Genomic DNA, 12,788 nt, shown 5'->3' with positions numbered 1-12,788 from the left:
AATGCAGGGACCAACACAGCTCCTGGCCTCTGGCTGGGGAGCAGTGACCACAGACCCAGCTCCGATTCTGCATCGGTGTTCCCATCACACGGATGAAGTGCAGCGCCTCATTCTGGGAGCAAGGGCAGCCCCCTCCAGAGCACAGAAGCCACCAAGGTCGTGTTTGCCACCTCCCAGCTCAGGAGGGTCCAGCTCCCTCCAGGCAGGAGCTCGCTCTCCAAGCCCTGCTTTGTGCAGGTGAGGGCAGAGCCCTGGGCCGTGCAGGGAAGCTCTGAGATCCCAGTGTTGGGTGAAGAGAGACCCCTAATGTTGGCTGTGGACACAGGCACTGGGGAGAGCCAGCCCAGACGCTGTAAATGCATTTACATCCTTATAGCAGCACCTTTCACAGGTGCTTTTCAAACACCTTCCGGCAGCCACACATCCCTCTGTGAAATACCAGTGGGTGCATCTAACAAGCGTTTTTATCCAGCAGTTACAGCTCAGATTGCTCTGCAGGAGCTGGAGATCAGCCCCTCCTCGGGAGCTCCAGAACCACAGCACACCCCACTGCCTGCACCAGCCCTCACTGGGACAGGCCGAGTCCACAGCCCCAGGCTACAAGAACATGTTACAAAGCCAAGGAGCTGGGGAATTACCTAAAAATATGCTTTTAAACAATAAACTTAATTCATAGAATAGAAAGGGAGATGCTTCCTAAGCTGGGATAAATGTCTGTTGCCAAAATGTCCACATTAAAGTGATAGCTTTGAGCTTTAATCCAATAGTTAATTAAAACTCCATAATTAATCCTTGGTTTCATTCACATCCACTCCTCTTCCCCATTTAAAAGTGCGCTGTGATTAATATAAACTGAACACACACCCCCTATCTCAGTCTCCGCAGCAGAACCAAGAAACCTAAAATAAGAGCTCTAACCACTGTATTCTTTAGCAGCATTTTATTAAAAATAATTACCTGTACAAATATAAAATATCTCCACACAATTTAATTCCCCGTATTTGTTTTTTGCTGCAAGAAAAGTATGTGAGGGGAGCTCAGGATGCACTTCTCCAGTAACACTGGTGGCTGCAGGAACTCTGTTTGGTTTCCTACTTTTTCTTTTTAATATGCATCAGTTTTTCTAAGGCTACAGTCTCCATTTAAAAATCTGCCATGAAGCAGGCAGTGTAATACAAAGTTTACTCCCAACTCACCAAGGGATAAAAACACTGAAGATTTTTGAGCATTTTCTTTGAAAAAGAAGTAAATAAACTAAAAAAACTTCTCACTTGCTCTCCAATTCTTTAGGAGTGTGTTTCACCACAGGTTTCAGAGGAAGGGCATGATTCTGTTAGTGAACACACTCAAACAACCCAATGTGCATGACCAATCAGGTTAATGGCCGATAATAACAACTACAACCATCAGGAATTGCACCCCAAGCTCAGCAGGCCACAGGGTTGATCTGTAACTTCACCACAAGACTGCTCAAGCTGGAACATATGGAGGAGTAAGTGCATTATTCCTAAAAGGAGAAGGCAAAACCAAACCAGAATCCAACAAGAACCTTTAAAAAACACCCACAATTCTTTTAATAAAAAAGCCACTTGCTGTGTTCCTGTTGTTCCCAGCTTTTCAGTGAGCCAGGGAGGCAAACCAGAAAAATGAGGGGAGACAAAAATCCAACAATTCCTCTGCAGTCGGCTTGATTGTCTGGCTCCACTCTCTGTCGTCACCTCTCTGGAGGGAGGCAGCGCAGGAGAACTGTTTGAGAGCCAGGAGGCCTTCAGAAAGTGACGACTTTGGGTCGCTTGGGCTGTGTTCTCTGCAGAGCTGGCGTGACGTCCTCGTGGTCTGCGCTCAGGCCGGGGGTCCAGCGCCCGACTGTCACCTGCTCTGCAGGACACAACACAGCAGTGCCAGGGCCAGCTCTGCCCCACGGGCACAGCCAGGGCTCTGCCCCAGCAGGGCAGCAAACCCCACACGCCCAGCACTGCACACAGGGAATGCCACGGGCACCCGGAGCAGCTTCTGTGTACTAACGCTGGCCCGATCTGCCTGAGAATCTGCCTGAGGAAACGAAGCTGTGGTGCCTGAACTCCTTTGCCAGCTCTCAGCTGTCTTTCTGTAACTCAAAATACTCTGCACAATGCACACTTGATTTCAAAAAATACCACAATTCTTGCCACCCACAGTTCTTGTCACAGTTCCAATTAATTTGACTGCTTTGAACCAGCAGTGCTAGTTTTGAAAGAAGTCCCTTGCGAAAATAAACAGCACTTACAGTCCTCATTATGGATGTAAACCTTACTAGGAAAAGGTAGAAAAAAATCTAGTTACAGGCTTCTAATGCATCACTCACCTAAGTGGGCACAGCATCACTACTTGCAGATGAGTTTGGGGATATTTCTGAGTCTTTTGGTGTCATAGACTTCTGTTATGCCAATTCAGACTGAATCTGACCTATTCTAAACTGGCAGAGCAATACACACCTAGAATCCTACATAGGGTCTCAGACCTAAAAATATCATAAATATAGGATCAGATGTAGAAAATGCCTCTGTTGCCTCTATAAATATTTCTTAAAAAAATTTCACCGAACTGGGTTATTATTAAGTGGCTTATTAACTAAGTGCCACAGAAACAAAGTAGAAAAATGCACGGGTGTGTCACCACTCCGGTAACAGGATCATTCTTCAAACCCTTGTTTGATGGTCTTGTCTCCTTCAGCACAGTGGGGGTTTGGGGTATCTAATTTAATTTTTCCACCCACATGGAAAGCTGAAGAACATGTAACAAAGCAGTTCATGAGCTGTGAATCCAGCTGGACAGATCTTCTTTGTCCCTGTCCTGGGTGCCTGACACACCTGCCTGCACACACCACCGCCCTGCACCTGGCACTGGGTTCAGCTCCACCACTTCACACTGAAATCAGCAAAAACCAGCAGCCAGTTCTGTTGTACAGCTGCCAAACTGTGAACAGCAGCACAAATACTGGCCAAAAGAATACACACTTCATACTGCCTTCAGAAACACACAAGATAACCTTTCTTTTAAAAAAAAAAGAATTATCTTAGTTTTGCATTGCAACTTACTGCCTCCTCCACACCCTCCTTGAGTATCCCAGCAAAAGGTCACCTCTGCTACTTCCAAGTCCTCTTCCCAAAGCCTTTTTCCTGCCCACGGTCATGCAGAGCAGTAACTGACCACTGCTGGACCCACACTCACCCCACACCCCCTGCATCTCACCTGCATTCTGTTTCTCCGGACAATCTTTTTTGAAGTGCTCCACGGAGCCACAAAGTTTGCAGCCCCCACCTGTTCACACAGGAAGTTGTTACTCATCTGAGGGGAATAAAACAACAACAAACACCCCAAAAAACACCCAACAAAACACCCTTCCAGTGTCTGTGAGAGATGGAGCTCTTTGGGATCACACTTTTCTGTACAGCACCACACACCACAAATTCCAGCCACTGCATACTGAGTATTTCTGATTTGCTGAAAGCTCTGTCTTTGAGAAACAGGCTGAATTCTGCTGAAATTCATACTCAAAAGAACTTTTTAAATTGACCTGAGAGGCAGGTAATCCCACTGCAGGTACTGAGATGTGAAATTCTACACAATACAAAATTTCACAATACAAACACTTGAAAGCAGGCTGATTTTTCTCCCACTTTCACCATGCTGCAAGATCACCTTTTGGAGTTTGCCACAACCACACACTTATGCTGGGAAACAGAATGCTGGTTGTTGGTGCCAATGGGGAAGTGCAACCTTCAGAGTTAGACCCCATTTTTCACTAAAGTTACTCAGACTGAAGATATCCTCCCTTTAGTGCGAGCCCATGTTTTGCCACCTCCTAAAATCTTAAGCTACTGTGTGAGAATGTTTTACCACATACTTTGGTGCATATACATGTAAATACAGACTGACTACACTCACACAGGATTTTGGTCCTCTGTGCATCTCCTGATACTGAAGCACAAGCAAACGTTCACACTTTGTACCTCATCCTAGTAATTTCACACTAAATTTACACTTAAAACAGAAATCCCCAGCAGGTAATTATTTGACAATGAATTCCCCAGAATTACTCTGCTTTTACTGAAAGACACAGAGGAATTCCTTTTAGCCACATTCTCATTCACTTGCAGTGTTGCTTTGTTCTGTATCAGGTAAGAAGGACACAGAAATTTAATTATACTAAATTTAGTGAATCAGTACACTCACCTTCGGCATACAACCCCTTGGGATTGTCCGGACACGACCTTGACAGATGCCCCATCTCACCACAGATGAAACACTTTGCATATGGAAACGGCCCTGCAAAATCCCACAGGGTTTATGGTCCACATCAAAACCTCTGTGAAGCCACAGACCGAACACCGTGCAGTGACAATACTTTAACCATTTAATGCTATTAATTACTGTCAGGTTCCTCGTTTTCATACTGCAGAAGTTAAATTTCTAACACACAGAGCTTCAGGGTCAGCACTTAGACAATTTAGACCCAAGCACCTCAAAACACCACAAATTCCTGAGACCCACCAGCAGCTGGATCCACCTTGGCTCTGCATTTGCTGAGGTCGTGCTCCGTGGATCCACAGCGGTAGCAGATCCCCGTCCCCATGTCTTGGCTCTCCAGCACTGCAGGACAATCAGCCACGCCATGGCCAGGTTCTCTGCAGTGGAAACACACCTTGGAAGAGAAAAATCCAGTGATTCTGTGAGTGGCACTCAGAAACCTGGAAATCCCACCTTCACAGGGGCTAAAGAGCAAACACAATTTTGCCCCCAGGAGAAAGCAGCCAGGAAGAGACTTCGTGCTTTGCCATCAAACTGTGCTCTGTGCCATCAAACCACATTATTATGGGCACTCTTCTCCTTTTACCAGCAACACACTGATGAATCACACAGAGAAATGTCCTGAGTTAGCTTCACCCCGGAGCCAAGAGGTGCTGGGGACTGCTCAAGGGGCAGGAGGAACAGCGCTGAGCCAGGAGAGCCATGCTAAAGGCTACGACTTGAGCTGAAAGCCATCTTTTGTTCCCAACTTCACTTCTTTCACCTGAAACACCACCTGGCACACGCTGTGCCTGTGGCAGGGGAGGGCTGAGCTCTTGCTGAGCCGCACAGCAGCACCACCACGGGGAGAAGGGCCTGTGCCTCCCACACAGGACTCTCTTTTAACAAGGCTGTGGGAAAGTGACTGGGGATTAAAAGGGGAAATTTCAGGGGAAAATACACTGGCTACTCCCTGGATGGGACTCCACACACACCACAATCCAAGTGGGACTAATGGGAGGGTGGAGTGGGGCAGAGACCCCACAGCTCTGCCAAAGTCCTTGCAGAGGAAGGAACCTGGTGGCACCTTGCAACTGATCAGCCACACAGCAGCGAAAAACCGAGGAAGATAAAGGAGGATATTCCGCTGAATCAGCAGCTGTGGTGAAATCCCTGTCTGGACTGACCACATCCCACCCCAGGGTTACCTCAGGGACTGTCCTGACTGACCCACTCCCAAGGTATGACCACCCCTAACTATGATGTAAGGCTGAAGTCACTGAATCTCCACCTAAACGTAAAGTAAAGAATATGGAAGTGAGCTAGGAACGGGAAGATGTTTGGGATGTCACCTGTGGGATGAGCTGAATCCGTTGTCTCTCCCCCACAGGGCCCCACTGCGTGAGGACCGTGCTCTGTGTGAGCTTTACTGAATTACAGCTTGTCTGTGTGTTGCTTTGGTTAGATTGCTGTGGACACCCTTTCTCAGTCAGATGCTGTCAGCGGCATCCCTCGAGCCTCAGCCTGTCACATTTTATTATAAAAAGTGTAATTATGCGCATTGTTCATGTGGGCCCTTCAAGGGCGCTGAGGCACTCCCGAAACGCGAGGATTTTGAGGCTAAAACGCTCCCTTTTCCCGTGGCGGCAGGCAGGGCCCGGACAGGACTCACCATCGCGTTCTTCTTCCTCTCCTGCCTCCTCAGCCTCCTGCTCTCCCGCCGCCTGTCCTTCCTCCGCGCCTCCTCCTCCTCCTCCTCCTGCTGCTGCTCCCCGCGGTGCGCCGCGAACCCGTTCACGTCCTGGTTCTCGTACTCCTTCTTCCTCCTCCTCCTCTTCGCTGCCCGCGGCGGCTCCGGCTCCGCGCTCGGCGCCAGCTGCTCCCAGGGGGTCGCGTCCAGCGCCCGGGCCCCGGGCGGGGCGCTCCGCCGGGCCCAGCGGGTCATGGCCCCGGCACAGGAACGGGACAGGAACGGGACAGGAACCGGCACAGGAACGGGACAGGAACCGGCTCAGGAACGGGACAGGAACCGGCACAGGAACGGGACAGGAACCGGCTCAGGAACGGGACAGGAACGGGACAGGAACCGGGACAGGAACCGGGACAGGAACCGGCACAGGAACGGGACAGGAACCGGGACAGGAACCGGCACAGGAACCGGGACAGGAACGGCACAGGAACGGGACAGGAACGGGACAGGAACGGGACAGGAACGGCACCGGCCCGGCCCGCCACACGTCCAGGCAGAGGCACCGCCGGGCCGCGCACGGTGATGACGGACGGGAAGAGGAGGCGGAACAGGAGGAGGAAGAGGAGGAGCGGGAGCCCGGGGAGGGGGCGGTGGAGGAGGCGATCGTGGCACCGGGACTGTGGGGAAGGAGGGAATGGGAGCACGGAGGAGGTGCTGCCTGAGGGGGCTGCGGGGACGCCTCCCACTGTCCCAGGCTGCTCCCAGCCCCAATGTCCAGCCTGGCCTTGGACACTCCAGGGATCCAGGGGCAGCCCCAGCTGCTCTGGGCACCCTGTGCCAGGGCCTGCCCACCCTGCCAGGGAACAATTCCTGCCCAATCTCCCATCCAGCCCTGCCCTCTGGCACTGGGAAGCCATTCCCTGTGTCCTGTCCCTCCAGCCCTTGGCAATTGTCTCTCTCCAGGTTTCCTGCAGCTCCTTCAGGCCCTGCAAGGCCCCAGTGAGGTGACCCCAGAGCTTCTCCTCTGCAGGCTGAACAAGCCCAGCTCTGGCAGCCTTTCCTCCCAGCAGAGCTGCTCCATCCCTCTGCTCATCCTGGTGCCTGCCCTGGCCCGGCTGCAGCAGCTCCAGCTCCTTCCTGAGCTGGGCCCAGGGCTGGGGCAGCTCTGCAGGTGGGGGCTCAGCTGAATTCCTGAAGCTGTTTTCTTGGAAGAGGCCACTCAGCACCTTAAATAAATGTTTAAGCCAAATTAGGCTTTCCCCCCGGGTCAGGCTTCTGCATCTTGTGTTTTCAGCATTTCACTAGACCCCATTGACACTTCCTGGTTGATGCTATAAAGATAGATGCATTATACATACGCTGTATAAAATGTATAAAGAATACTACATTTTCTCTAGTTGTTATCCCTAACACTTGTGTCTCCCTAGAGGAATTCGCGGATTTTGACGATTTTCCGGGGGTTTGAGCCCACTAGAGGGAGGTGTGCACCAAGCGTGCTTTAAACTGCACCGCTGCCAGGCAGAACGGGCACGGGTTTAAGAAGAACTCGCGCTGACTGCAGATAAAAATAATTGATGAACGCCGTTTAAAAGCCAGGAAATAAAACCAGAAGGAATCAGTATGCCTTTTTAAAATTAAAAACGCCTCCTTTGCTGATGTAGTTACAGCTCAACCACAGCATGAGGTCCCAGTTGCTCCTGCGACTTGCTTTGCTGTCTGCTCTGATTAAGTACTGAATGTGTGGTCCTTTCTTTTCCAGCCTGGAATTTTATGTGTATATGTGTCTAGCCAGGATCAGCCACACTTAAGATCAAGCTTTGCAGGCAGCGGACAAGGGTGTTTCACACCTTTCTGCTAAATCAGTAATAGAGTATTTACCTCCAATATCACTTATTTGGCAGAGGTCACGCCTGTTTAAATTTGCTTTGGCTTGGGTTTGTTCCAGGTTGATGTTACTGGGCTAGGAACTCTCCTGTACCTGGGCACCAGGTGAGTTATGAGCAAGACAACAGCAGTGCAAATAACTGTAAATTTTTTTTCTTTTTTTTTTCTTTTTTTTTGTTTTGTTTTTTCATATTTTCCTAAGAAACAGCAAATTGTCTGTCCACAGCACAGTGTTCATATGTTCATAATCCTTGTACCCCAAAAAGGAGGATTTGTCTGCTGAAGGGGTACCAGAAGCTTTGGTTGTGCACACACACAGCTGATGTTACCTTTGTTCACTCTTCTTTGCCTGTATGGTTTGGGTAGTTAATACTACTTGGCAGAGTGTCAGGATGACATTTTCCTGGTTGTTTTAATTTGAATGTAAGCCTGGGGAGAGAAAGGAAAAATAGGCCCTGTTCCCTCTTAAATTCTGTTAGGTCTGCAATATTCTGAGGCTTCTGTGCAGGTGGTTCACTTTGATTTACTCTCCATGAGATGAATGGATTGCTTAGCATTTATTGCTCTGCTTTCTTGTCAGCGATTATTATGTAATGTAATAATTACCTATGTATATTTAATATTAAATATTTATGGATTTTGATTGCTACAGCCCCTTCAGTGAGCCTGCTCAGCTGACCAACACTGGATGTCATTTCCAGCAGGCTGTGTTGCTCATGGCTCTGAGGATACTCTTTCAGGATATTTAACAAGTGCTTAAAGAAGTTGATCAATCAACTTTTGTTGCTGGATCAACTCAGATATTTAAAGATTTATAGTCAGGCAAGTGTTTAAGTGCCAGGATGAACTGAAGCCTTTGAAGGTTAAAGCCTGTGGTCAGTTATTTGTTTTACACTGCAAAGCTGCTGTTTGTTATTTCTGTATCAAAATGACAATTGAGAAACGTGGCCCAAGTAGGAATGTTAGACATGCACTGTCAGGATAGCACAAGAACTTACCCTGGTTTTAGTTTTGGTGGCTGCCTGTGTTTTCTCACAGGGTAATGTAATTTTTTTTTTCTTTTTTTTTTCTTTTTTTCAGAAACACACAGTGAGGAAATGAATTAATTTAAACTTGATTTGCAGAGCATTTAAGCTCATGTCTTCAGATCACAAAGTTGTAATTTCTAGGGATGAAGGTATGAAAGAACACAAAGGAAGAATGGGTTATCTCATGTTTGGATACAATGGTCTTGTCTGTAGTATTGGCTGTAGTTTGAATAAATCTGCTGGATTTCACAGAGAAAAGGAGAAACAACAGGCTGAAACTGCAGGCAGCAGCAGAGGTACAGATTCCTTGGGCAGAGGGATCAACAAGGGAGAGTGGTCTAATTTTTTCAGTCTTACTAATTTCTTTAATTTCTTGTATTCCTCTCCATCAAGAAAAGGATAAATTCCTCATTTCTCAAAAACAAAAACAAAAAACCAAACCAACAAACAAAAAAAACCAAAAAAACCCCAAACAAAACAAAACAAAAGAGATAGAAATGCCATGCCAGTAGTTGGTGCAGTAATGGCCAAGTACCAGGCAAATTATCAGTAATTTCTAAGCCCAAATGCTGGTTCATAAAGCAGAATACAGAACTGGAATGAGAGCTAAGACAGAAACTTTCATAAAATCATAGACTGAAAACTTAGAGCATTTTCAAACCAGAATACACCTGGAGTGAGCTGAAAATTAACTGGCATAATTTATCAACTTTTTTTCCCTCTCTACTGAGTCCACCTGAGCTCCCTGAACAGTGGGTAGATGAAATATTGTCATTACCCTTCTTTACTGATAGACTTAGTATTGTAACATAACTGATCTTTTCTCATTAGGACCCCAGTCTTTGTCTATAATAATTTAGAGGGAAATAAAAATGTGATAACCATCACCAGCAGAAGGCTGCGCAGTAGGTGACTCTGTGCCCTCTTGGAAGATTTGGCTTCGTAGGACTTCTGTGCCATATGCAGTGCATTTTGGTGTTTGCCACAGGCATTCTTGCAGCCAAAAGAAGTGACTGTTTAAGTCTTTAATCTTTTAATTAAACCTTAGGCTGAAGGCAAACCGTAAGAGGCATTGCAGGAGAAAGATGAGCATGCAGGTCTTAAATTGCATTCCAGCGAATTTTCTTAGTAAAGTAATTCTGCATATATATATATATTAGCTGTAACTCGTTCCTCATGTTATCTGCTCCCTTTTGGCTTTGATGTTTCCAGAGAAACGTTATGTCAGGTCTGCTCAGGTGTGCATTGATCCTGCAGGAGTGACACAGACGTGAACTTCCAGAGCCTGTTGTCAGTTTTTGTTAGGGCAGCCAAGGATTTCAGGTGTGAAGTGCCACAGTGAGATCAGTGACAACTGCTGTAGCTACAGACTTCACAGAGTGGCTTGGGCTGGGATGGACCTTAAAGCCCATCCCATCCCACCCCTGCCATGGGCAGGGACACCTCCCACTGTCCCAGGCTGCTCCCAGCCCCAATGTCCAGCCTGGCCTTGGACACTCCAGGGATCCAGGGGCAGCCCCAGCTGCTCTGGGCACCCTGTGCCAGGGCCTGCCCACCCTCACAGGGAACAATTCCTTCCCAATAGCTCATCTAAAGTGCCCATTTTCTCTTGTCTTGTAATGGCAAATTCCTGCCCAGTTCTCACCCTGCATGAACTGCTTAGTGGAGGACAGGTGGGCTTTGATGGATTTGGGCTTTGATGCAGCTTGACCTGAGAGATTATTTCTGCTGCTCCCTAGTTGCTTTGTCAAGAGCATTAGAGAACTGCTTGAGGCATGGCACATAGCCTTTGGGGCACTTAATCAAATAAATTTCAAAGATTTATAGAGAATCAGCGTCCGTCAGGAAAGAGTTTTATTGGCAGAAAAGGGTCTCAGCAGTGCAGTACTTGTGGTGTGGGGCTAATAAATATGAGGAACAAGACGTAACTTTTTATGTCAAGAGTTAGTGCACTAACCCAGCTTTTGAACCTTTAATATTTTCTTATTCGGTCATTATCTCTGTGCTTTTCTTTCTTTCTTTGGATGCACAATCTTTCAGGTTGTTTATTTCCTTTGCAGCCATTCACCTGAACATATCCTTGGGCAGCAGTGCAGCCACCTTCCAGCTGCCCCTGGAGGTACTGGAGGGCACAGACCCTCCTCCCCACACCTCAGCCCCAGGATGGGCTCCACTCGGAGGAGAACGTGCCCCAAGCAAACAGAAAACAGTCCTGAGGATTGTCATGAGGGAGTAGGACTGAGCAAAGTTGTCCTGCATAGACTTAATAGGTATGTGACTGTCCAAGTTTAATTTAATGTATTAATTACTGATGTGGAATGAAAAATGAAAATACACCATTCCTATGAAGCAGCTGAGTAGCTGTTGCTGGCCATATAAAGGTCATGGAGAAAGATCAAAGAAGTGGAAAATGTAGGTGACAAATAACAAGCCTCTGAAAAATAATCCATGAGGAGGAGTATTTTGGTTGTGAAGGGCATGGTTGGAAGCCAACAATGCAGAGAATGCCACAGATGGAACATAGCAGGCAGTAAGTCATACCAGGGTGTCCGTATTTTGTGCAGACCTAAAACTCCCTGTCTGGCCAGAGCACAGGATGGCCAGGGCATTGCTCTGGGTTATTTGCTCATCTCAGGTATTTTGCAGTGATTGGTTCAGCCAGGGATCACACACTGTTGTAGGCTGGGGGTCTGGAGGTGTTCTGTCCCAAAACAGCCACCCGTCCCACCCCAGCCCCACTGCAGGGCCAGTGTAGGTCAGATTATCTAGAACCTTGTTCCCTGAGTTTTGGATACCTCCAGCTCTGTTCCAACATTTGACCACCCTCATAGGGCAAAAGGCCTCCCTAATAAGTAACTGGAATTCCCAGTGTCCCACCCTGAGTCTGTTGCCTCCTGTCCTGTCACTCTGCACCTCCAAGGAGACTCTTGAGCCTGGTTTCCCCTGATGCAGACAGTGGTGGACATCACTAAGATATCCTCTTAGCCTTCTTCTCCCAGGCTCTGCCTCTGCTGAACCCATGAGGCTTCCAACAGCCCATGCCCACTGTGAAGTGCTCCCTGAGGAGCAGCCCTGCTCTCCAGCTGGGCAGCTGCTCCCTTTTATGTAGAACCAGCAGTGGACTGGCTGAGTGAGTGATGCAGCTCATGCTCCAGGTGGTTGTTAAGGGCACTGAAACAGAGTCATCAGCTCCATACCAGCCCCTCAGGAATGCTGTTAGCAAATGGTAGCCGGCTGCACGTCGTGCTGCTGCCCATCAGCAGTTTGCAAGTCAGCAGGAGAAAAGCAAAGCAGAGGCTAAAATCTGGGGACATTTGGCCCACAGTTGGATTTTGTCTTGAGCTGAGAGTTTTGGAGAGCTAACAGTGTAGTCTCTCCAGTTTTGCTTATTTGCCTTCTATGTAAAATCATCAGAAGTCTCTTTCCCTTCCCCACAATTACTATTATTAACCACCATTCGGAAAGCCAGCAGCAAAATGCTAGGGAATGTGCCCAGCACAGATGAGGAGGAAACAGTAATCACATGGAAGCTCCAGCCTGCTCTACACTCAGCAGCTCTCCTTCTGAGCCAGCACACCATGCTGCTGATTTTCAAGAGCAGCTAATTCACCATCTAGCTCTCAATTAGCTTCCAATTGTGACTTTTAAAGTCTGTAGCCAGTTATGGGCTGGCTATCTAGCCACAGCTCTGCAGATATGACTCACCCAGGGACCTTCCTGAGAGCTGGTGTTCTGGCTGTGAAACACTGGGTGTGCAAAAAAGAAGCAATCAGTGGGATTGTCAGCATTTGCTGACAGGTTTTTTTGTTTCCACTGAGCTGCTGAACACATGGGACCATGGTGGGCATGGAGATGTCCCTCAAGTGGCAGCACATGCTCAGGCACTTTGGGGAGTGCTAGCTGAGCCAGGACCTGGT

The 12,788-nt window shown here is 48.0% G+C and overlaps 1 protein-coding gene and 1 long non-coding RNA gene across 2 annotated transcripts; one reads left to right on the top strand and one right to left on the bottom strand.

Moving 5' to 3' along the window:
- Nucleotides 1-1,550: 1,550 nt before the first annotated feature.
- Nucleotides 1,551-6,293, bottom strand: ZCCHC9 (zinc finger CCHC-type containing 9). Its single transcript, XM_032096585.1, has 5 exons — nt 5,942-6,293; nt 4,534-4,684; nt 4,216-4,308; nt 3,232-3,300; nt 1,551-1,878 (listed from the first exon to the last, which is right to left on the bottom strand). Exons 1-5 carry the CDS (start codon nt 6,212-6,214, stop codon nt 1,769-1,771), a joined length of 696 nt encoding a protein of 231 aa, XP_031952476.1. The 5' UTR covers nt 6,215-6,293; the 3' UTR covers nt 1,551-1,768.
- An 802-nt stretch (nt 6,294-7,095) lies between these two features.
- Nucleotides 7,096-11,251, top strand: LOC116438391. Its single transcript, XR_004237710.1, has 3 exons — nt 7,096-7,948; nt 8,924-9,020; nt 10,932-11,251. It is a non-coding gene; the product is annotated as an uncharacterized LOC116438391 (long non-coding RNA).
- The last annotated feature ends 1,537 nt before the right edge of the window (nt 11,252-12,788 follow it).

The sequence above is a fragment of the Corvus moneduloides genome, chromosome Z (genome assembly GCF_009650955.1).
Source record: "Corvus moneduloides isolate bCorMon1 chromosome Z, bCorMon1.pri, whole genome shotgun sequence".
Taxonomy (NCBI): Eukaryota; Metazoa; Chordata; class Aves; order Passeriformes; family Corvidae; genus Corvus; species Corvus moneduloides.
The sequence above is the reverse complement of the archived record's forward strand: the minus strand, read 5'-3'. Positions and strand labels throughout refer to the sequence as shown.